Below are 24,964 nucleotides of genomic sequence, written 5' to 3' on the forward strand. Positions count from 1 at the left end.
CTTAATCCAGTATCTGTACCTGACTATTAAGTTCGAATCTTTAGGGTTTTTTAACCTTAACCCTAAAGCTTACATTGGTAGATCATCAATCCTGTAAACAATGCTTATTTCAGTCTAGTCTTCGAAGAGTTAACACAAAATAAGTAGACAACTTTCTCTAGTCAAGATATCTTGTTTCCAGTAAACATTTATTACTGTTCTAATTGTGAGAACACAGGACAAATGCACAGCTGTCAATCTGACTAGTGACTAAGTATGAAAAAAGTAAAATTTTCCAACTTCATTTTAATATTCTTAGACTTTATTCTGTAGTAAGCAGCATACAGAAGTAGAAAAGTTACATAACCATGCATATTCCGTACATTTAAATCACTTGATGTAACATCAGGTAAATTACCCAAGGAAAAAAGAACAAACCTACATTATAATTCACCTTTTGGATGGTGAGAACTAAACCGTTAAAAACCCAACTTGTTTTCTAAAATGCGTATGTAGTAAAGGCCATGGCAGCTGAAATAGGTATAAGAGCAACACAGCAGTATGAGGTGTTCACAAAGTTTCTACGCATAACAAAGTAGCTCCCATTCAAAACATCGTAATTTGACGAAGTTACAAACGCCTGTGCCTCGGGTAAAATCCTTTAAAATACATTTAATCTCTCCTACAGATGATTGCTCTCTGATAATGTGTACATTATTGCCCTTTTCACAACCTTTAAACACAGACACAAAACGCAACTCCACCTCCACCCTCCAAGCAGTCAAGTTGCCAAAAACACGGTTCCAAAGTGAAAAGAGCCCCCGGGTTGCCCCCTTGGGCTGTTCGCAGCGTACTCACCATGGCGGGCTAGTTTTGAAGACTTCCTTCCCCTCCCCCTGCACCTACGCACAATGAGGGAGAATGGTGAGCAGTTTCAGCATTAAATTTGAACTTCCCTGCTTTTGTTAGCATGAGTCACCACCTTAACATTATCTCAGCTGTAGACTTTTATCTGTGAATATCTAAGCCCTGTCTTGTGGAAAACTAATTACTGAGCCACTGAGAGGCTTCATAATGTCCTGCATTTAAGTCCTGAACATCATACATAATGCATAGGAAGCAGTCTCTGCACTCTGATTACAGAACACTGTCATTAAGAGAGCAAATTAAAGATGTGAATAATTCACTGCCTGAGCTTATTGTCAGTGCTGCATCGTGAAATTAGAATTTCTAATAAGTACTGCAATTTTTTTAACCCAATTAACACAGAGAACATCTTGAGTCTGATTAGTACAATAAAAATTATTACCTTATTCTTTTGCTTCACAACAGCCAAATTAAATACTGTACTTAATTATGCAGCATTCATCGCTTCTGTGCTAGAAATAATAATAATAAAAAAAAAATCTCACTATCTCTTTAATAAGACTTCCAGTATTTAGAGTGCAACCGAAAATTAGAGCATATGAATCTCCAGCACAATTTCTTATGGCAAAGTTACTCGGGTTTTGGGCTCTTTTTTTTTTTTTTTTTTTTTTTTTTAAGACTTTGAAAATCGGTTTTAATATCAGCAGCCGACCATGATGTCACTGCTGAAGACTTTTCTGGAAACAAAAACGTATTTGGAAAAATCCCCACAAAACGATCCTTCTGAGCAAGCTCTGTATATATATATTGTGAATTAACTTTCTCGATGTCGATGTGAAGACAGAAAAAAACCCCAAACCAGCATTATTGACTCGAAACCGAATACACAAACAAACACAGAAATGTATAAATACATACATATGTATAGGTTGTTTCAGAAAAGATGCTTAGGAAATATACTACGAAAAAGCAGGAGCTATATCAGCTGTCTTACCTCAGTTCCCTCTTGGCACGGGATAGATAACATCCTCTTATCCCAGAAAGGAGAAAAGTCCAATTCAACAGCCAGTGCGTTGTTTTTCCCCCACACGGCTCCTGTTGCCATGTTAAATAAAGAAAATGATCACGGAGGATGCAGCTTTTGTCTCCAAATACTTTAATACTGCCTTTCAGTGTCAAGGACCCCAGGAACCTTAGCACATCTGGCAGCACACACCACTGGCTGCAGCTGCTGCAATGGGATTTTTCCTCAACCCTATTTTCATTTCCAGCTCTTCTTTCTTCCCCATCCTGGGAAAGTTTAATCACCGAGCACGGCTGGGAAAAAAAAAAAAAAATGAAAAGGAAGAAAAAAAAAAAGGGGGGGGGAAAGGTGGCATTGCAATCACGAGCTGTCTTGGTTTTGTCCTAGAGACAGTGACTGCAGCAACCACCTTGCATCTTTGTCTAGTTGTTTTAGCATGTGCATGCAAGAAGGAAGAAAAAAAAAAAAACAGGGCTGAAAATTATTCAGGCATAATGCAATAGACATAAAGAGACAAAAAGGGGAAGAGGAAGAGAAAGAGAAGGGAAGAGAAAGAAGAAGAGAGGGAGGGCGAGAGGAAACAGAAAGATTAAGAGACGGAGAGGGGGCTGTCAGTGCAGATAAATCTGCATATGGAAATCAGGGTTATCCTGGGTACAGTTTTATTTAACCATGATGTACTGTTTTTTTAATTAGACTGGAATTTAAAGAAGGAAATGAGAGATTCTTACAGACACAGGAGCAAAGGAAGCATTTTTAATCACAGGAGAGTTTTCACAGTAAGCTGTAGCAGCAACAGCAAAACTTTCCAGAGCAACTTTCTTGCTAGAAACTAGTTCCATGTACTTGCTGCTAATTTACACCCAAAACCCACGCAAAACTGGAAGAGCATTAATTTTGAAATTATATCAAACCAAGGCAATGCAAAATAATGCACTACTTTTTTTTAATATCCAGAATCTGCTAGGTGCACAGTATGCATTTTAAGCTAAATTATGCCAGGTACAAGTTTTGGGACTTTCTCCCTGGCCCCTACTCTGTGGTGACTGTCATACCCAGTGAAGGCACTTCCGTAAATGAAAAGAATACCCAGATTGAATTTCAAGTCTACTAAACACCACTGCCCATGCCTGATGAGAATTACGTCTGCTTCCCACAGGAGCAGTACCTGACAAACCTGAGAAGGCTGGATCAGGCTCTGTAAGGCATCAGAAAACACCAGGACCTCTTGCCCATGACTGTGAACGAGCATAGGGATGAGCAAATGACGAGGCCGAGAAGGAAAACGATGTTCATGTACAAGCTAGATGACAAGGAGACCGAAGGAAGGTAGCGGACAGCTGAAGCACAAGAAGACGAGGAGGTAGCAGCCTGACCTGGGGCACTTACTAGCAGTGGCAAGATGGTGGCGTTCAGGTGAGAGGCAGCCAGCAGTCACCTGTGGTGGCTGGCCAAGCAGGGGACGCCTGGAGCCCAGGGGCACCGAGAGAAGCTGCGTGAGCGCTACGGGCTGGCTGGGGGAGGCGGCTGCTACTAAACCCCACCTACGCTTGAAGTACGAAGCACTGGCAACTAACAGGGCCCGGGGAATGCAGCCGCAGCATGGAAAGGATCGATGAGCAAGGGGCAAAGCCGGGGGCATGCGGAGTTCACGCTGATGGAAGAACAGCGGCCTGCGAGCAGACCGGTCGTCCTGGGGAGGCCTTAGAGGCGGCGGGCAGAGCCCAGCGGGAGCCGGACGCGCACTGGCAGGACGGCTCCCGGTGGGCGGGCGGGCGGGCGGTCGGCCAGCCGGCCTGCTTCGCCGCTGTGGGGCGCACGCGTCGCTGCACCCTGAGGTGGGAGGGCGGGCTAGGGCGCGAGGCGGCTCTGGCGCCGGAGGGAGAGAGGGAGGGAGCGGGCGGGCGGCCAGACAATCCCCGTCCTTCCCCTCCCGGGCGGAGGAGAACCGGGTGGCTGGGGAAGGAGGAGCGGCCGGTGGCCAATCGGCACGGCGGCGCTTGCGCAGTCCGGGGTGACGGTGGCGCGCGGGACGTACGGAAAAGCATCCGGGTGCGGAAGTGGAGCGGCAGCCAGCCAGCGTGCAGGTATCCGTGGCCCTTCTTACTAGCACCCCGCTTCCCCATCTCGGTCCTGGCCTGCCTCTGTCTAGCGTATCTCCCGGCTCATGGGGGAAGCGCTTCCGAGGAGAGCCGAGCCGTGCTGGGCTGCAGGCTTGGCGGGAGAGGGTCGTGTTTGTGGCCGCTGCCCGGAGCCTGGTCTGGCGCCGGGGTTGTTGCTCCAGGAGGCTCTGCTCCAGGAGGCTCTGCTCCAGGAGGCTCTATCGCCGGTTTGTAGTTCCCTCCCGCGGACTGCAGCCGGGGAAGTTCTCTAGCATGGCCGGCAATGAAAGTTGTGGTACTTCGAGTCAGTGATGGGTTCCGCTAGATCAGGATGTGGTGGACACAAGTGACAGGAACTGCCACCGCGATGAGCTACCTTTACTACACTTCTGTTACCCGTGTTTCTGTCGCGTGGGGGGATTTTGGTACCCTAAACTGAACGGTCTTCTTAGAAGCTTCTGAGTTAGGGCGTCCCCTTTGACTGCTTCTTTCTTACTCGCCAGTTGTGCTGACACACCTATAGTGCTGTAAACTGAAGCACTGAAGTAATTCTTTTACTTAGAGTTGTACTGCTTCTGCTGCACAGCACCACAGGAATGTGAATGAATGGGGAAAAGTAGGACAGAAGCTTTTTTTTCTTTTTTTCCCACTGGGCTTATTTTTCAGTCAAGTCTCTCTGTTACAAACTTCTAGCTATGGTGTAAGCTGGTTTCTGCAAGAGAAGTATCAAAACCTGCCAAGTTAATTTAGCATTTTAATTATATTGTGAAACCTGTTGCCTAATTCTGCTCTTTCATTATGTTGTTTATTAATTCACTAATGTCAAGTATATAGTTAATTTCTTTTGGACGTGATCTTCCTTCTCCTTTAATTTAGTTTATCTTTTTTTTTTAGATTCCTGGGGAGACAGACTTTTTAAATAGAAGCTTCCAATTTTAGCTATATCAAAATCAGCCATACAGTCATTTTCTGAGCTTTAAAACTTTAACATTTCAGGGTTCCTTAATGATCCCATGGGATATATTTACTGCTTCTTTCCTTCTTAGAAGGAACTTGACCTGTAATGTTGCCTTAAAGGTCTGGACAACTTCCAGCCTGTAATATATGATGTACTTTTATGGCATAGATACTCCGATTGCAAAATGAACTGTTGCTGAAAGTAGTTCACCTAGGACTTGTGGTGCATTCTTGCCTCTTATTTTACCCTAGCGCTGGTCTAACCTCATGACTACTTAATTTAGAGAGTTAAACCAGAAGAAAATATATTTTGATTTTTTCATAGTTACTGATATGTCTGCTTGATGGAGGAAGCTAAAATTGCACAAAGCGGCAGGATTGTGTGGCAGGGCATGAGACCATGATTGCCTTCTTGGTGATATATCTCTGTTAGTCTGATGTTACAGTTAGTCAGATCTGTGTCCTCACTTGAGCTGAAGGATTATTTGAAGAAATGCTATAATTATTTTAAATTTACCTGTTTATTTTCCTGATCAGGTGAAAGCAATGGACGATGATTTCACAGCTTCCTCTACACCCCCGCTTCTCACTGAAAGCTTGGAGATGGCAATGGAAATTGAGAATGAAAACTCAAAGCCGCCTTGTTTTTCCTGTGGTTTTGACAACCAAAATGGAAGGAGAAGCTTTTCTGCAGAGTCTTATTTAGCAAGTGGGTCTCTTAAGAGGTATGGGGTTTTTTTACTTTACAAATATAATACCCTTCTAAGATGTTCTTTCCACTGGGGTTTAGTGCCTCTAAATGCTGTCAGGGTTTCCAAATCAGTTTGTTCTTCAGCTCTTATTATGATCCTGAGATCAACTTATTTGGTATACCAAAGTGGGATGGGCAATTGTGTTGATACGCTGCTTTGAACAGTGTTCTAGATTCGCTTCTATTCACTTCTCTCTTTTTTCCACATGATAGAAATAAACCTCTGCCCAGCTTCCCCCGATGGTGGTACTGTCCTTTGTAGCTTGAAGAATCGTCTTTCTCAAAGCATTCTACTTTTGCATTTATTCTGGATTTAAGGTTCAGAACCCAGATGGAAAGAAAGTATTTTCCATGAGATTCTAAAAAGTTAATTTGATTTAGTTAATACCTTCTTTACTGTCTGTGATCCAACTTGGTTTTCCATGCCATTTGCTGATCCTGCAGGTGTTGTCTTGTTTCTCCTACAAAAGCATATTCATTCCGTCTATCCTCCTGTCAAGCCTCATATGTTGTGTTGTTACATTGGGTTTCTTTAACCTTAATTTCACAGTCTTTTCTGAAAAGCCTTAAAAGAGATTCCCTTTTTTGTTGTTGTTGTGGTTGTTTTTTATTATTATTATTATTGTATTGGGGGGGTTGTTGTTTTTTATTGTTATCGTATCAAGGCACGTTCATTCAAATTTGTGCCCCACAGAGGAGTGAGAAAGCCTATGTCTGCATGAACATAAGGCATTTCATAACAGAAATAATATGAGTACTGAGTGAGTAGTCAGGAGCTTGTATGTAAACAAGTTTCCCAGGTCACTGCAGTGATGATAATACTGTTCTCCTGTTGTTTATTCACCTTGTCTGCTTGAATTGTAATTTGGATAAGCCTGCACGTGAGGGACTCCTCTGTCTTCATTATCTAGAACAGGAGTAATTGGATGTAATTGCTAAAAGCTTCAAAACAGACCAATGTTTAGGCAGTTACCAAGTGAGCTACAGGTGTTATGGGAAATTGAGCCAATTATTCAGCAGATGCTGTTTTTGCCTCTGAGAACTGAATTGGTAATAGTGTATAGTTCAAGAAGAATATGAATTTGGTTTGTAATGTAATGAAAACCCAGTGCTTGCCCAGTACATTTTTTGTTGTTATTATTTTTAATAATAGAAATATTTCTTTCATATTAGTGATTTCGTCTTCCGACATGCTCAAGTACTTAATGAAGGGTAGTGGGAAAATTCTGAAATAATTTGCTTTGATGCCTTTGTTGATCTTACTGTGCAGCTTGCTGTGATTTTTTTTTTTTTTGAAAGCACATTAATGAAATATTTTTATATTTACACAGTTCTGTTTTAACAGTCTGTACAGATGTTTGATTTTCTCCACTTTGAGTAAAGTGGTAATTCTTGTTTTCTTTGTTTTCCTTAGCCAAGTTAGTCATGGTCTAGTGTTAGTTTGTTATAATAATGAAGTCGCATTTTGTGACTCTCCTCAGTTCACCTGCTTAGAAGTGTGCTTTTATTAATATGCTTTTATCAATGTGTTCTATATAGATATTATTAAATGTATATAAAGAAGTAATTGTATATTCTAGCATTAATTATCAGGCATGTCTCTAAATTGTCTCAAAATTGGAGAGACATCAATTTGATAGATGGACCACTCGATGGATAAAGAACTGGCTGGATGGCCGCACACAAAGAGTTGTGGTCAATGGCTCAATGTCCAGCTGGAGACCAGTAAGGAGAGGTGTCCCTCAGGGATCGGTGTTGGGACCGGTCTTGTTTAACATCCTTGTCGGTGACATGGACAGCGGGATTGAGCGCACCCTCAGCAAGTTTGCCAATGACACCAAGCTGTGTGGTTTGGTTGATACGCTGGGGGAAGGAATGCCATCCAGAGGGACCTTGACACACTTGTGAGGTGGGCTGATGCCAACCTTATGAAGTTTAACCATGCCAAGTGCAAGATCCTACCTGGGTCGGAGCAATCCCAGGCACAGCTACAAGTTGGTCAAAGAAGAGATTCAGAGCGGCCCTGCAGAGAAGGACTTGGGGGTGTTGGTCAATGAGAAAATGAACATGAGCCAGCTTCAGTGTGCGCTTGCAGCTCAGAAAGCCGACCGCATGCTGGGCTGCATCAAAAAGAGTGTGACCAGCAGGTCGAAGGAGGTGATCCTGCCCCTCTACTCTGCTCTCGTGAGACCTCACTTGGAGTATTGTGTACAGTTCTGGTGTCCTCAAGGTACAAAGGACATGGAACTGTTGGAACAAGTCTAGAGGAGGGCCACGAGGATGGTCAGGGGACTGGAGCACCTCCTGTATGAAGACAAGCTGAAAAAGTTGAGGCTGTTCAGTCTGGAGAAGAGAAGGCTGCGTGGAGACCTAATAGCAGCCTTCCAGTACCTGAAGGGGTCCCTACAAGGATGCTGGTGAGGGACTCTTCATCAGGGACTGTACTGACAGGACAAGGGGTAAAGGGTTAAAACTTAAACAGGGGAAGTTTAGATTGGATGTAAAGAAGAAGTTCTTTACTGTGAGGGTGATGAGGCACTGAAATGGGTTGCCCAGGGAAGCTGTGAATGCTCCATCCCTTGTGGTGTTCAGGGCCAGGTTGACAGAGCCTTGGGTGACATGGTTTAGTGTGAGGTGTCCCTGCCCATGGCTGGGGGGTTGGAACTAGATGATTTTAAGGTCCTTTCCAACCCTAACTATTCTATGATTTTATGTTGCATAGACAAAGACAGATTCCAAACATAAATGTAGAGTGGAGCTTGCTGTCTAATGTAGCAGCCTCTTCTGTTAAGGACAGTCTGTATGTTATGTCTCAGCCCCCTTGTAAGGATGAAGATGCTTCAAGGTGGTAGCTCGTTTTTATTTGTTTCGAAAATATATTGTGCCCTGTGACTATATTATGGTTTTATGCTCTCGAAGCTAGGTGGTGTCATGTTTTATGTGCTGTGTAACATATTGCTGTAAAAGGTATAATAGTCTTTCGAGAGCACTGCTGTTCCTTCCTATCTAAAGTATAGGTGCTGCTGCTATATTGTTAAAATGTCAGCGGTACATAAGACAGCTGTAGATGTCGTATTCTATGGGCTTATTACTGGGCAATATGAACATCGTTTGCTCTATTTTACAGGGTTTTGCTGAGACTGGATCCTTCTCCAAATGATTATGAAGATGATGTAGTAGAATTGTTTGGCTTTCAGTGGGTTACTGAAATGGCATTAGTTGAATCCTGTGGACTTCTCTTTGGATTACTTAGGTATGATAATGTATTTTATAATTAATTCACTTCTGTATCTATATTCACCGTAAGGATGTAACAAACTTTTCAAGTTTCCTGTAGTAAAATTGTAAAAGACTTTGGGCTATGTAAAGCATCCAGAAAGATTATGCTGTTTGTCTAACACTCCAGTATGTGATGGATAAGACACAGATAGAATTACAGAATGAAGTAAATTTTTCCATAGATTTTTAATCAGTGTGGTGCATCTCTTAGCCATCAGTAGATAAAAATTGGTAAGTGTAGTTATTACAATAGTGTTGTGATTTAGAAGGTTCTAGCTTCAGAATATGTGAATACACTATATAAGGTTTCCTTGAATGAGACTGTGCTACCCATATAATTGAAGTTGTCTTTTGAAGATTTTAAGTCCTTTTTTTGTGTGTGGAAAGAAAAGTGGAGGTTAAAAATCAAACAGTGTAAATGCTGGATGCAGCATTTCCTTCAATTGTTTGGATTAGGATAGCTTCGGCAATCTCTTCAGATACAGTTACTCAGTGTTTGACTATTTCAATGCAGATATTTAATCTGGTCAGTGCAAATACACAGATCACTGATAATCCTCTTTGCTACTGATAATCCTCACGATGTACAGCACATACAGAGAGTGGATGGGAGCGGAGCTTTTGCATGATTCCACAAATGTGTGGTATATTCCATCATTCTTTTGATTGTAGTGGATAGTTCTGTCTCTTTAGGGTATGACCAAGGGCATGATGTGAAACATCACTAATAGGGTCTGACTTACTGAAACACCATGGCGTAGATGGCAGGAAGTATATCAAGCCCGGTTTTGTTTAGCTTTGCTTGTTTGATGCATGCTTTGACTTCACTGTGATTTTTAAAAAAGAAAATAATCTGATAATGAAGGAGATAGGAGGATAAGTTAGTTAAAAGAAGCACTGTATCTCTTTCAGCATTTAGGCTGATCTGTTTATTAACATGAAGTCACTAGGCAGTTACACAGCAATGTGGTTGATCTGTTGAATTAGATTGATTTTTTTTTTTTTTTTCCCTTGTAATATCAGCCGCTCTGTAGTTGTAATAGAGATGAACATAAGGCATAATATTTTCATTGTGATATTTAAGTTATTCAATCTATACATATTTTAAAACCCACTGAACTGGTAGCAGTAATGGATTTCAGCTAACTGTTATGTATGAGAGTTTGCTTGCTAAACTGTCTTTTGGTGTGACATGTCCTTCTGTAAAGATATTCTCTCTTTCAGTTCATTTGTTCAGTCATGAAATGGAACACTTTTGTTTAAAGACCAGTTTACAACTGAAAGTAGGAAAACTCCTTTTTCCATTGTAGAAATTCATATGGGAGAAGTACAATTTGTAATTATTCTTGAGGACAAGGTGGTTGAAAATAGATATCATCTGTACTTCATAAACTGAACTGTTTAAATACATGCTTACAGAAACCTAGTTTTTTTTAATGTGTCTGTAAATATTTAATGTGGCTATTTAGTATTTTAAAATATTTTAATTAATAACTATTATACGGTAGAACAGCAAGTTAAAAACATGAATTGCGCAATTAAAAAAAACCTTACTTGTGGGTTTTTTATACAATTGATGATGTGTGAGTCAAAATGGGTAAGACCTATATAGCCATTTAAGTGGGTATATTAAGATAATATATCTTTGATTAATAAAGATCTTTGATTAATAAACTGTCAGAATATTTATTTGCAAACCAAATTATTTAATGATCAACAGCCGTGAGGATCAATCTTTGAGGTACAAATGCAGATTGAAATTAAAATGACTTATTTAACTAATGATATCTTTGTTATGCTTGGCATGCCCAGTTTGTGGTTGTATTTTATCAGCCCACTGTATTCTGCCTTTTGTTAATTCAGTGGAGAGTATTTCTTTTTTTTTTTTGTCTCCTGGCTCCTTTCTGACACTGTCTCTCTAACCTTGAGCCTCAACAGCCCTCCTGCTTTACACGGCCTTCCTTTCTACATGGTTGAAATACTTGAAATTCAGGTTTGATTTTAAAACAAGACAAGCAAATAAAACCCCACAACTCAACTAAATGGCTGAAAGTAATCTTGGGTAGCTGACATGGTTTCACTAAGGGGAAATCCTGCCTGACCAATTTGGTGGCCTTCTATGATGGGGCTACAGAATTGATGGATAAGGGTAAAGCAGTTGACGTCATCTACCTGGACTTGTGCAAAGCGTTTGACTCTCTCCCACACAACATCCTTCTCTCTAAATTGGAGAGACATCAATTTGATAGGTGGACCACTCGGTGGATAAAGAACTGTCTGGATGGCCGCCGCACACAAAGAGTTGTGGTCAATGGCTCAATGTCCAGCTGGAGACCGATAACGAGTGGTGTCCCTCAGGGATCGGTGTTGGGACCGGTCTTGTTTAACATCTTTGTTGCTGACATGGACAGTGGGATTGGGTGCGCCCTCAGCAATTTTGCCGATGACACCAAGCTGTGTGTTCCGGCTGATATGCTGGAGGGAAGGGATGCCATCCAGAGGGACCTTGACACGCTTGTGAGGTGGGCTGATGCCAGCCTTATGAAGTTCAACCATGACAAGTGCAAGGTCCTACACCTGGGTTGGAGCAATCACAGGTACAGCTACAGGCTGGGCAAAGAAGAGATTCAGAGCGGCCCTGCAGAGAAGGACTTGGTGGTGCTGGTCGATGAGAAAATGAACATGGGCCGGCAGTGTGCGCTCGCAGCCCAGAAGGCCAACTGTATCCTGGGCTGCATCAAAAGGAGCGTGACCAACAGGTCGAAGGAGGTGATCCTGCCCCTCTACTCTGCTCTTGTGAGACCTCACTGGAGTATTGTGTGCAGTTCTGGTGTCCTCAACATAAAAAGGACATGGAACTGCTGGAACAAGTCCAGAGGAGGGCCAAGAGGATGATCAGGGGACTGGAGCACCTCCTGTATGAAGATAGGCTGAGGAAGTTGGGGCTGTCCAGCCTGGAGAAGGGAAGGCAGGCTGAGGAAGTTGGGGCTGTCCAGCCTGGAGAAGGGAAGGCTGCGTGGAGACCTCATAGCAGCCTTCCAGTATCTGGAGGGGGCCTATAGGGATGCTGGGGAGGGACTCTTCATCAGGGACTGTAGTGACAGGACAAGGGGTAATGGGTTAAAACTTAAACAGGGGAAGTTTAGATTGGATATAAGGAGGAAATTCTTTCCTATTAGGGTGGTGAGACACTGGAATGGGTTGCCCAGGGAGGTTGTGAGTACTCCATCCCTTGTGGTGTTCAAGGCCAGGTTGGATGAAGCCTTGTGTGGGATGGTTTAGTGTGAGGTGTCCCTGCCCATGGCAGGGGGGTTGGAACTAGATGATCTTGAGGTCCTTTCCAACCCTAACTATTCTATGATTTTATCCTAGGAAGGAGAAGCTAAGGGAGACAATTCTAGTGTGTACCTGCCAGGTTACAATCTGGGGGTTTGGATCCTTGGGGGAATTTTCTGTTTTTTATTTGTTTTGGGGTGTTGGTTTTGGGGGTTTTGGTTTGGGGTTTTTTTGTGTGTTTGGATTTTTTTTTATTTATTTTTTTTTTCAGTAAGAACATTTGATGTGGGTTTGATCCCAGTATCCTTCAGTAGTTGCTGCTTTGACTGCATAAGAAACGAGGCAGAGAGCTTCTTCCTGAATTTATGCAGCATTTTCTTTCAAAAGTCTGTCTTGCACAGTTGCGCTTTTCATGTATTCAGTTTAGTACCATGTTATCTCTGTGGAGACTATACTTGAAGACCACTTGAAAATAACTGTTGCAGAACATGGCTGAGTACTTACCTATGTTACAGCTATTTTTAATTTTCATTTGCAGTGTCAGTTAGCAGCTCCTTTAAAAATTTTTTCCTTCTCCTTCAAAACTCAAGTTTTAATTTTTTTAGAGACACTCTCCTTTACTATCATTTGCTGTTTTATCTTTTATGCTCAAGTTAAGCAGCAGAGCAGCCTAAGCAGGAAAATCTGCTGACAGAATTTACTAGAACTCATTCACAGAGAACTAATTTAGTGTATTCTGAGTGTATGCCATGAGGGCTAACTTTCAGGTTTATTCTGTGGTCAAATATAAAGTTGAGTTATGCTTGTGGAAAGATCAGCTATGAGCAATGGCATTCAGGGATTTTGTGTGCGTGGTTGTTTTTTCTTCCCCAAATATTTAACTAGGTTTATATCTGTTGTAACTGTAATTAATATTTTAAAAACAAGCAAAAATTCTGTTGCCATCTCTTCACACTTGTATGTGTCTGTTGCCTTCTACTAATACTCTTTTCTAAGGTACATATCTGTAAGATTATTCAGAAATACAAAGCAAGAAATACCTCTCACCTCTCTCTGTTCTATTTAGACCTTACTAGAATGTAGTTAAATAACTTTTCTTTATATAAATACGATAAACTTCTGTATTCCTTTAATTAGGCAACAGATATACACACTGGAAGACTTAGTACAAACGAGTTCTTCTGATTTTGGTAAGTTTGACACATTTAATTTGACATTGAGATAGGTATCACTATCTTCTCATTACTGGAATATATTATTGCAGATCACGCTTGTGCTTTCTCTCTTGACCAAGGGCTCATGGACTGTGCCACAGAACAGCATAAAACCAGCACAGGCTTGCAGTAAAAGTACAAATACAGGCAGCCAAATGATGTAAGATAGTGTGAAATAGATAGGGAAAATGTTGAGAGTCAGTTTGGAACCAGATCTGCTTGTATAGTAGGTGCACAGGGCAATACTGACCCTTCTGACCTCAGTGGTGGATTTTGCATTAATTTGACTTGAGCTGAGATGTCATCCCTAGGGTAGAATTTGGCAAAACTGTTAACTCATTTATAGAAATGTAAAGTTGCATCAAAATGCCCAATAACTATTTTATTTACAAAGACAGTGGGTTGGGACTTTTTCCAGTTTTCTCTTGGCTTACATTTAAACAAGTTAGTAATATTTGTTTAAAGTTATTTACAAACTTAATTTATCTTTGCAGCAGGATTGATAAAATGGGATTGCTACAAAATGCTTTATTTCAATTAAATACTAAGGCACAAGAAGTAGTATGTTTCTGAAGGATTATTGCAGCCTTGGGCTTATTGTAAGTTTGAAGGCTGAATTACTTAGCAAGTTGAGAAGTTCAGTAATTACTCAGAAATAAACTGACTATGGTATCTTCTCATTGCTTGAGATACACTGCTAGTATAGGAGTAGGAGTGAATAGTTTTATGCATTGTTATTATTTTGGTTTGATTTTAGCGTGCTCTGCAATGTAAATCATTGATATTAATTTATCATCCAGTTTCTGTCATATGATTTTGTTGACTGTATCTTAAAAGTCAAATTTTGCTGATGTTTAATACAGAAGTGGAAATAATCTTATTTTAAACTACAATTGAGGTGTTTTTTGTTTGGTTTTTTTTTTTTTTTTGGTAGCTGGACACCAAGAAACACTTCTGTAATCCTTTTCCCCTTCAATTTAAGCATCTGCTTGGTTCTCTTGTCTCTATCCAGTTCTTCCTCTTGTCACATAAGCTGCTAAAATAAATAACTGTAGATTTTATGTTTTGCACCAGGCTTTTTTGTGACTTAGAGCAAATCACTGATACATCTGTGACTCAGTTCCCCCTTTATAAGGCAGGCAGTTTGATGTTAGTTATTATTGATGTTGTAGATAAATGCGCTATTGCTACTGTTGAAGCCCCCAGGTTACCCTTCAGTATATCTTTGTTGTGTGTATATGTTTATACAGATACCAATATTGTACATTTAATTTCATTCCCTGTCAGTCTTAATGAGTTTTGGAGTCTTGGTACTAAGAACTGTGTAATGTGGAAACCATATAAAATCTTTTCTTATGCTCTGTGTCGTTTTGTCTGGTTTTGAAAATGCCCGATCTGTTCTTAACACTCTAATGTTGCTGGTTTGTTCCACTTATTTCATTGTTCAATGATTGATGACACTTTATAAAAGATTTTGTATTAGAATGCTGTAATACACAATTTTGCTTAAACAGATCTTCTGAGAACTTAAGATTTTTATTTTTTTTTCTGCTACAAAGCAGCAGTAATATCTATAAATAATTCATTTAAAGCAGTGATTTGAGCCTTTAAACCTATGGTTCATTACCATGGCAGATCCTATGGCTTCTGATGTAGGTGGGGGTAGGCTCTGCACTGGAATATTATGGTACTTGTACAAGTTGATTTGCTTCTGTCAGCGAGTGTTGTTGCTTGAAAGATGTTGAGATAGGCTTATATGCACAAAACTTTGTGGAGTCTGTAACAAGTGGTATAGGTTAGCTTCAAGGTTACCTGGAGGGCATGGCGGGTGGGGAAGTAGAGAGAGACCAATAAAGGAAAGAGAAAGACTCCCCAGTGGTGAGCTGGGGAGAGGAGCAAAGGCAACTGCCTTTCTGTGGACATGCAGTCCACTGCAGCAGGTGGCACAGAGTTTTTGCCACCCATCTCTTCTAGTGTGATACACTTTCACTGGGTGCCTGCTCAAACTCTTTATTTGCTGTTACCAGTTATGATGCTCCAGTGATTGGCATCAGAAGTGTTACAGGCTGACTGGTTGCTAAGCATTTGCATATATACATTATTGGGAAGTAGTTAGTGAGTATTTAAATGACTCTCTCTGCTTTGTTATGCACCAAGCTTCATTTTTCTCTAATGTAAGCTGAAAGCTACATGGCAAGGTGTTGGAGTTATGAGTGATTCTCACACCAGTGGCAGTAGCTTCCAATGAATTTCTGCTGTAATAATGGTGTCTGAGCTTGCAGGTGCAGGTGCGTAAGAACAGCTTCAGAGAGCAGAGGAAGGGAGACACATAGCTGCAATAACTAGCTGAAAGGATACAGAGCTGCAGGTGAAAGGCAGGCTCCAGGACTGTGAATGGATGGCTCTTGACATTACACCATTTAAGGGACTGTGCAACAATGTGTAGCTTCTTAGGAAGAGAAGTTACAAAGCTTGTTTCCAAATAAGTCTACCTGCTCAAGTCCCCCAAGAGAAAAGGACGCCGAGAAATTGTTTCACACATACCTCTTCTGAAGATGTCTTGGAAGCGGACAGAGAGCAGGGTGGTATGGTTGAATGATTTCTTCCAGCACTTACTGCTTGCCTTTCCTGAGGGACTGGATGCCTTCTTTTCTCTATATATATGGGTATGCACCTGAGATGATAAGATGAAATATGGGTCCCTCTGGTAAGATGACATTGAGATGTGGGTGTTCGCCACCAGCTACCTCCCAAGTTGTCCTCAGAATAGGGTGGCTTTCCAGTGGTTTGGTTTGCTTAATGTGGAGAATGCATATGTTATGTGAGTCATAGTGTGGGCACATCTGCTTTAAGCTATCAATCTCTTTTACTTCAGGTCAAGCTGCAAATTTGCACTCTGAAGCAGAGAGCATCAGGCATCAATGTACTCAGTTTTTGAATTACGTGAAAGTTTTCATCTTCAGGTAAGGTTTGCACACAATTTACTAACTTATGTACTGAACTTTGTGTGGCTGCTTGTTACCTATTTTCTGATTGTATGTCTGTGTATGTGTGTTCAGGTATCTGGAACCCTCTAAAGAGGAAAATGGTGGAATGCTGCATCCATATGAAGAACTAGAAGCACAGTTACCATCAACACTAGTGGAAGAGCTTCATGCTTTGACCATGCACATTGGTCACCTTTGTGAACTCCCTAGTAGTGTCTTGGCAGCATTTACTATTCAACATCAGGCAAAGGTTAATGTCTTTTATAATTTAAAATTATTTTTTGTGTAACAATACATATTCAACTTGCTAAATTTTGGCTGAATAACATTTCTTATTTCTTCAGGCTGAAATTTAAGTTACACTTTATATTGCATGTTTAAAAAATTCCTCTGGTTTGTCCTTACTAATAGTTAAAATTTCTGAGTGTCCCAGGGGAAGGGGCACTTTTTAAAACCTACATTCTGAAATCTTGACTCAAAATAGGAAAAGATCAGGTATAGAAAGAAGAAAAGTGCAGACATGGAAGCAGACACTGAAACATTAAACACTAGTGAAGTATACACCATTAAGATTTGTGCATATGTATAATAACAAATGCTTTCAAATCTTTTAGAGAGAAAAAAAGGGGCTTTAGTCTTAGGTTATGTAAACTAGTATCTGGAGGGGAATGATCTACTGAGAAGCAGCATTTTGAATGTTCCTGTTTGTTTAGCTTGTCAGTAGGGCCACTGTTGAACTGATGAAAGAAATAGTAATTTCATGTAAACTGTAAGGAAGAGAATATTGAAATTTTGGAATTACTGAAAGACACACTTTAGCATTTTGTGTGCTACCTAATACTTTTCTGGAAAGGAAAGGATGACTAAGGGTGCTTTAACTTGTCAAGCTTGTATAAAGACATTGTGTTTAAATTATAGGTTAGATCAGATTCAAGACTTCACAAATATGCTCTACAGATAGAATTAGTTGTCATGAAGGTTTGTGGTTTTATTTGTTTTTGTGTTTAGTTTTTTTTTTTCATTAACCGAACAGCATGTTTGTATGTTACAATATGTAGATAACGATAATATTCACTGCAGGCATAATGCATGCCCATCTTTGTGTGTCTCAGTAGAGTATCCAGAATTTGCTAAAGAAATGTGAAAAATAAATAAATGTATCTATTTCTAATCACAGCTCTTTCCCCCATCATGGCATTTACTACATCTCTACTTGGATATTTATTGGATGCTATTGGAAGTTCTTCATGTGCTAGATGAAAAAATGATGAGTAAGTATGCAGATTTTTTTTCTTTAACTACTTCTTGTACATATGACTTACCTGTACTTTTCATCTTAATTTATCCAGAATCATTTACTACTTTTGGTAGTTTTTAAGCATAGCTATATTTGATGGTGTAAACTCAAATACAGTGAGGGCAGGTTCTTCGTGAATCTTCATGTAATGAAGATGAAATTAAATGTTATTTAGGAATTTGTTCTTAACCAAGATGATGAAGTTTGTGCTCAACTGATGCTTACAACATAATATTTAATAGTACATTTTTGACATTGCATAAAAAAATGCCTTTGCAGAGACCCAGAATGCATAACAGTAAACAACATTTTGATGGAAACAGTGTAGGAAAAGTGTCAGAGGATGGATCAGAACAAAGAATCTCAGAAGAGAGAATTTGTATTGTTAACCATATGAGACACTAAGAAAATACTGGGCGAAAGAAGAATGTTGCCTTAGTCACAGAAGCTTGTAAAAATACAGCAAGAAAAAGAGCCAAGGCAATTTCTTTTTTTTTTTTTTCCTAAAAAAGCCTTCAAAAGAGCACAAAGATTGATAAGAGTAAGCTGTTCATAGAAGCTAGATAAAAAAGGTCATAGAATGCAATACAACTGAAGAACCCATCTTCAAAGTAGTTCAGTTTGCTGAAGAACTGCTAAAATACAGAAGAGAACTTTGCTTTGTGAAGCATGCCCATGCTAGCAAAATAAATCGCAAAAATGTATTTTCTTTTGTAATCATTGTGTCACTACAAACAGTCCCCCTTCCCTCTTATAATAAATTGTCAACTTAAGTTCCATCTAGGAATTGCAACAGTTGGAGTAATGTTGAGGTCTAGAAAGAGCACACTGTATGTTTAGCCCACGTAACTGGTACTGAATCTGAACTCTTGGATTAGCTTTTGGCTGCTCTGAGTGCTGCCGCAACACAGCCTTGCTCAGATTGAAGCATCTTCTCTGTTTATGCATGTCTGTGCTAATGAATGATGTGTGGATTGGCTGTTGTTCTATAATTCTAAGGTTTTTGTATGATCTGCTGTGGGATAACCGTTTTTTTTTTTTTTAAGGGGGCCTTTTGGAGAAGGGGTAGGAAAACTGTTGGAGGCAGTCTGCTGTTCAGAATTCTATATTGATTTCTAGATAAAGTTCTAAGTAATAGTGCAGTAATCTTGTCTTGTTGTGTAAAGTATACTGAGTAGAAACTTCACACTACTAAGACCAATGGCAGGATAGTAGGTTCAGGGCTTCACCCTGCATTTCCATGAATAAAATACAGGCTTAGTTCTACATATCTTCTGTTCCACTGATGTGAAAGGAGTTGTACTGTTGAAAGCTAGTGGGATAAGATCTTACAGCCTTTTAATTTAACCATTTTATCTGTGATAATGCCTACAAATGCTCAAGTTGGAATATGTTCATGCCAGCTTTTTACATCAACACATCCATAGGAAAGTGTTAGACCTCTCCAGAATTGTTTGTCATCAACTTGCATATCTGCAAAACATGTCATGATTTCAGAACATGCGCACTGGCATGTGAGAAAGAGGAACTTGCAGATAAATAAATCTTTATTCCACTGCAAAAACTGTGCCAATAAAAGGCTGCAAAGTGCCAAACTATTTTACTGTCAACCAGAATAATACCAGACTTCAGTGTAGTAAGGAAGGGACTAGCTCGAACTTAGAATGGAAGAACTTTCCCAAATGAGTTTGTAAATTACAATTGCATACAGCTCAACAAACTAATTCGAAAATATATAGAGTAGAAAAAAAAAATCATTTCTTTCTTGTATTCATACAGCCAAACCCGCGACTAAATAGGTCTAATTTTCTTTTGTGTTTTAGGACAAGTTGTATATGCTAACAATTTCATAAATGTGACGGGGGAGAATTTAACCAGTATCAGTTTATTTGAAACACACTGTGGAAATCTCATGTCTGATCTAATAAGCTTGTCCATCAACAAGTATATGAAGGTAACTTTTTCTGTTTATATAGGACACAGGCAGTTATATGCTTGTATTAGGAACAATATGAATTAAATATTGAAACAATGCATAGATAACTTCTTCTGCTAGGTTTTAAATGTTATGTATGGCTTTTTATCTCAATGTTTTAAAGAGTGTTATTTGTTAGGAGCTCAAATTGTGTTATATTTATTCATGACCATCTGGCAGTTGAATGAGAGAGTAATATTGAAATGCACTGTGTACAGAGCAGAAGTGAGTGCCACATTTCCTAAGTTCAGTGTTCCAGGTTCAGTGCCAAACATGGCACAGTCTAAAAGGTTTACAGCTATAGATGTAAAAAAAAATCTTTTCAAACTCTCTCAACAGGAACAGAAAGAGAATAACTATAATCCTGGCAGTAAGCTAACTGGACACTTACAGAATGTCATATTATGGTTTGTTGTTGCACTGCTCCTATTTCTGCAACCTCGTCTTTCTGTTACAGTGCTTTTACATTTGTCAAGAGAAAACTTGTCCTTCTCTTTTCTTTTTCGTTCTCTCTATGGCTGCAGTGTTTTTCTCACTTGTTTTGAGCACTCCAAAGCTAGAAAGTCGTAATAGCTCTATATAGCAGCTAGTAAAAGAGCTGTGTAATCTTTGTATCATTATGAAAACAGCTTTAGATGGGCACAAGACTGAACTCTGAGAATAAGTAGCACTGACCGCTGTATAATTTATGTTTTTCCAGTACAAAGACATGGAAAATGGAGTCCCCTTTCTTTCATATTACTATTTGGGGGTGGGGCAGGAATAGCCGTGTTAACTTTTGATCACTGTTCTTTTAAACTATCTATAGAGAGCTGTTACCTTGTTTTGAATCAGTTTTGATCTATAAAATTATTAGATAATACTGCAGCCTTCTCCCCTATCAAAAGGTAAATAGATGGGAGTAATTTTTTAAAAAGAAGATTCAAATAGCACCTTTTGACCATTATGCTTGACTTTCAAATGTCAGATGTTAAAATGGCAGATTCGTTCTGCTTCCACAGAGACACGTTACAGAGAGATTGTTTTGCCACCACTTTTTCTTCAGCTCTCTCTGGGCTTAGGCCAATCTAGTTCTGTTTGAGATTAATTTCTGAAGTAGAGCTTGTGCTTGAGCTAGATAACGTCTCTTCAGCTGGTGCCTCCTCTAGTATGCATTCATTGTTATAATAAGTAATTGAAATAAGTCTCTCGAAAGTTTTAGGAACACAACTGGTACCCATAATAGATGACAGTGTCAGCTCATCATTAAAACATGTCATTAAGCTTTTGGCTGAGAATATTCAGAAGCGCAGTTCTTAACGTATGTGGGTATCCTTAGGAGGAGAGATGTAAACACTGATCCTCCAGACTCATCAGATCTCTTTCTTGGGCAGCTTTGGTATCAAGATGCATTACTTAGATCAGTAACTGAGGCCATTGTGCTCTGAGATACATTTGACATAGAAATATATGTCCTTGGATATTTTAGTTTCATTTTCAGCAGGCATATATATGGCACCAGAGCTCTATTGTCCCAAAAGTACCGTAATTTGAAGTTATAACCATTCTTACCAAGGTACTGAACTGGGGGACGTTGCAAGAGGAATTCAGACTATCTCTGAAGAAATGTCTCTGATCCTTAGTCTAGCCAGTACCTGTATAGTGTCTTACTTTGATACTACTAGGCAGTCTCTATCCTGGATGGATACTGCATGTCTCCAGCAGAAGACATATTGCAGTCTTGTAGAAGACCACAGTAGTAGATGCAAGTAGTAGATGAAGAAACCTAGATGCTGCAACAACTGGCACTCCATGTAAGAGGCCTAAAACTCTCACTTGTGAGATAGTCTATCTACCTAATATTTTTGTAAAATGCTCGTGTTATAGTGCATCTGTAATAAGTAGACTTCTCCTTTCTGAGGAATCTGTTTTGTTCTTTGGTGATGAGTCATAACCAGAATATTTTTGAGGCGCTTCAGTTTTGAGCAGTTAGTCATTAAATAATGAATTTTTCAATAGACTTTAGTGGTAACACTGATGTTTATTCTTAAGATAATATTTGCATAAGATTAATTCAGGTTCTTGAGAGATTCTCACAACAGATCTTTAACTAAAAGCATGAGGAGGTGTAGGCACAGGAAAAACTCTTAAAAGCCTATGTGGAGTATGAATAATAGAATTATTTTAAATATTTCAGTCTTCATGATATTGTAAAATAAATTGTCAGGGTTCACCCTGACAATTTTGTAGGCTAAGAAGTATGCTTTACAGAGAGAGGAAAACTAATTATATGTCACTTATAAATGAATTCAGTATTTGTAATTATTTTATATTTAAACCTGATTTGGAGCTGTATGAAAACAGTAGTTGTAGATGATAAATAAAAAGTCTGAGTGCTTATAGAATATTGCACAGATTTGAAATTATTGTTTATATGCTTGTTCTTCTAATTGTGGGAGTGTGGTTTCTAGTCATTTACTTGCACTTTAATGTCTCTTTCACACACTACTGCTGTCACTGGCATTGTGTGTATTTTGATTTTGTTTTTAATTTGCACCATTAGGTTTCCAAATTCAGAAATTATTTTAAGTACCAGTGTGATTTGAGAACAGCTGTGCATGAATGGATCAGGAAAAGAATGAGGTTATAAAAATTCAGGATTCACCTCATCAGATCTGGGTGCCTACGAGTCAGTTGTCTAAACTAGTCACCCTAGGTTCTTTATCTTGTCAAGGAAGGATAGGAACAGTTCTTTCTCCTGCACTGAGTTAGATGAATTAGGCTCTCTAAGTGACTATTAGAAGTGCTTTAGAAGGGCCGATTATTCAGACTTGGACCTACTCATTGTTTAGGGATAAACTGAGTATGAGCTGCCTTTTCTTGCCTCTTTTCTTTCTACATTTCTGCATTGTGTCCCTGCTGAAGCTAAAACGTGCTTAATTATGTGATTTCAGCAAAAGTTTTCTCACTGTTTTTTGCCACTTCTGAATGCAGTTCAGTGGATTCATAGGTCTGAAGACAGCCCAAGTAAAGTTTTGTCTATACTATGATTATTTCAAATACAGTGCTGGTAGGTCTTAAAAACATTAAAGCACACACAGAATTTTTATGTATTTAGCAATTCCTTGTGCTGTTTTGTTTCACAATTCAGGGAATGTAAAGCTGAAGGATGAATCAAAAGAAGACTGCTTTGCATTTGAAATGCATCAGTCTGAGTGAATTTTGCTAAATATGGAATAGTAATCAAATAACGTACACAACGTGAAATATGCTGTTTTCTGCATATTAAAAGAATGCCTTGCAGTAAGTTTACAGCAAAGCAGATTTTGTGAAATGTTGTGGGAACATTAACATCCTCATGCCAACAAAAACATATTCTACTAGCTTTATGCCTAGTCATTAAGTATTTTCCAGTTAAAAATAACAACAATAATAGCTATTAAATTGTCTTAAATCTTCCTTATCTTCCAAGAACATCAAGAAAATCTAATCATTTTATCTTTTCCATACTGTCAGACAATGAATCAGTATTTATTGCAATTCCTTTTCATTTAGCCCTCAGAATTCCATTTTCATATGATTAAATAATTTTTGAAAGTGGCTTAGAAGAAAATAAGAAATAGGACACCTGTAACTTATGTAGCATTAGGAAATGGTCTTTGTTGTATGAGATGTAGTTTGGATTTTAATGAAATAATGCACCTTCTAATGTGGAATTTTAGCTGTATTATGTAACGGCAGCAAACCCCAACCAACTAAAATATTGGTACATAGAATGCAATCTAAAAATGACAATTCTCTGGATAATTGTCCTATTCTCTTTCAGGTGAGACCTTCTGAGGCTCTAATTAGTCACCATTATCCCTGTACCTGTATTAAAGAATTATGGGTTCTACTTATTCAGCTGCTGGACCATAGAAATAAAGGGTCTCACACAGAGGTAATGGAAGAATACTGTTACATATGCATGCATGTTACATATGCAATGCAGTTGCCAAGTGTTCCCAGATTGCCATGAATGCATGAGTTCACATATGATGGAACTGAAGTTCGTGTTTGTGTTAGGAGGACTGCATGCTAACTATGATGCTTTAGGTTTCCATCTTCAATGTGTGTCGAGTCCTGATTCTAGGTTTGCAGTGTACTGTTTGGTTATGATGTAGAGTATTGATAGAGTGCTCCTTGTACTGAGGAAAGTAAAGCAAAGGAACAGACTCTGAAAGCAATATGGTAGAACAAAAGAAAAGAAACTGTCTTTACCTATTAGAAAAAAGAAAAAATATTTTCAGTTTCTATGTTATGTCATGCAGTGATTCATCTCCAAGCATTAGAAACACGAGTACAGTCAGACCAATGATATATGCAGCCCATGTTTTGGTCTTTGATACCCATACCTCAACTACTTAGACAAGACCAACCTGGGTTTTGGTTTTTGATCCTGTAGTTGCTGACTTCTTTTTATACCTCTTATACTTTAATTGAAAGAGCCAATCACTACCTGTTCTCCTTCCTTATACCAATATGACTTTATGTGACTTTTTTTTATCTCCTACCTTCTACGTTTTCTAGGCTGAAAAGTCTTACTGTATCAGACATTCTTTTTACAATCACCATTCTCTACCTGTGGGCATCTTTGTCACCCTTCTCTGAACCTTTTTCCATACTAGTAGATCCTGTCTCAAATGGCAGACTACAAGGATTGCGTGTAGTATTCCAAGTTAGGTGGCCATATGTTTTTATGCGTTGGAATAATGATGTTTTCTATTTTGTTCTTTTCCTTTTCTAATATTTCGTAGTATTTTGATTTTTTTTTCTTTCTTGACCTCTGATTAGAATTGATATGATGTTTCTTTGAATTAATACTAAGAAGTGTCAAAATCCGTTGAAATTTTTCTAAAATAATCTTTATAAAACCAAACCTGCCCTCTATGCAATAAGTACTGCACAGAGTTCACTTAGTATAGAATGAAGAAATTCACAGTAGAGTGTTTGTACTGATAGCTGTTTACTCATGAATGACAACAGATGTGATGGTGGACAGCACAAGTGGAACTTCGTAAGTGTTAAGTGTTTGCAGTAGCACATTGAAGCATAAGAGATCAGCATTAAGATCAGGACCCAACTAAGGTGGGTGAAATGCAGGTGCAAAGAAGTCCCAGAGAGCTTCGTATAATTAGGGATGATAGGTACAGTCTGTAAGAAGCAGTATGTGGGATAGACAGGGATCTGAGCCAAAGAGAATTAATCAGTTTGTCAGTGCTAGAACAGATTCGAAAT

General features: G+C 39.2%; 2 protein-coding genes across 6 annotated transcripts in view; one reads left to right on the forward strand and one right to left on the reverse strand.

Annotated features, from left to right (window-relative positions):
* Positions 1-279: 279 nt before the first annotated feature.
* Positions 280-4,938, reverse strand: LOC136015953 (WAS/WASL-interacting protein family member 1-like). Its single transcript, XM_065682603.1, has 5 exons — positions 4,933-4,938; positions 3,260-4,160; positions 1,841-1,941; positions 1,289-1,358; positions 280-881 (listed from the first exon to the last, which is right to left on the reverse strand). The coding sequence occupies exons 1-4, from the start codon at positions 4,936-4,938 to the stop codon at positions 1,317-1,319; spliced, it is 1,050 nt and encodes a 349-aa protein (XP_065538675.1). The 3' UTR covers positions 280-881; positions 1,289-1,316.
* MMS22L (MMS22 like, DNA repair protein) overlaps positions 3,631-24,964 on the forward strand; it is a 94,164-nt gene continuing 72,830 nt past the window's right edge. Inside the window, exons 1-9 of one of the 5 annotated variants that reach the window (XM_065681190.1) lie at positions 3,631-3,708; positions 5,467-5,654; positions 8,808-8,933; positions 13,373-13,425; positions 16,325-16,412; positions 16,509-16,686; positions 17,614-17,707; positions 19,557-19,687; positions 23,514-23,627. In XM_065681190.1, the coding sequence (XP_065537262.1) occupies positions 5,476-5,654; positions 8,808-8,933; positions 13,373-13,425; positions 16,325-16,412; positions 16,509-16,686; positions 17,614-17,707; positions 19,557-19,687; positions 23,514-23,627 (963 nt within the window). In that variant the 5' untranslated portion in view covers positions 3,631-3,708; positions 5,467-5,475. Of the gene's footprint in view, positions 3,709-3,747; positions 3,958-4,048; positions 4,200-5,466; positions 5,655-8,807; positions 8,934-13,372; positions 13,426-16,324; positions 16,413-16,508; positions 16,687-17,613; positions 17,708-19,556; positions 19,688-23,513; positions 23,628-24,964 lie in introns of those variants that run through there. The other 4 variants (XM_065681193.1, XM_065681191.1, XM_065681189.1 and 1 more) reach the window with 4 other exon arrangements.

Source organism: Lathamus discolor, chromosome 5 (assembly GCF_037157495.1).
Source record: "Lathamus discolor isolate bLatDis1 chromosome 5, bLatDis1.hap1, whole genome shotgun sequence".
NCBI classification, from domain to species: domain Eukaryota; kingdom Metazoa; phylum Chordata; class Aves; order Psittaciformes; family Psittacidae; genus Lathamus; species Lathamus discolor.

What these genes read in the sequence shown, in the direction of transcription:
- LOC136015953 (XM_065682603.1), bottom strand. An exon ending in CCACCATCTTGCCACTGCTA is followed by an intron (nt 1,942 to 3,259) that starts GTAAGTGCCCCA and finishes ACATGGCAACAG; the next exon opens with GAGCCGTGTGGGGGAAAAAC. An exon ending in CGTGCCAAGAGGGAACTGAG is followed by an intron (nt 1,359 to 1,840) that starts GTAAGACAGCTG and finishes TATTATTTCTAG; the next exon opens with CACAGAAGCGATGAATGCTG.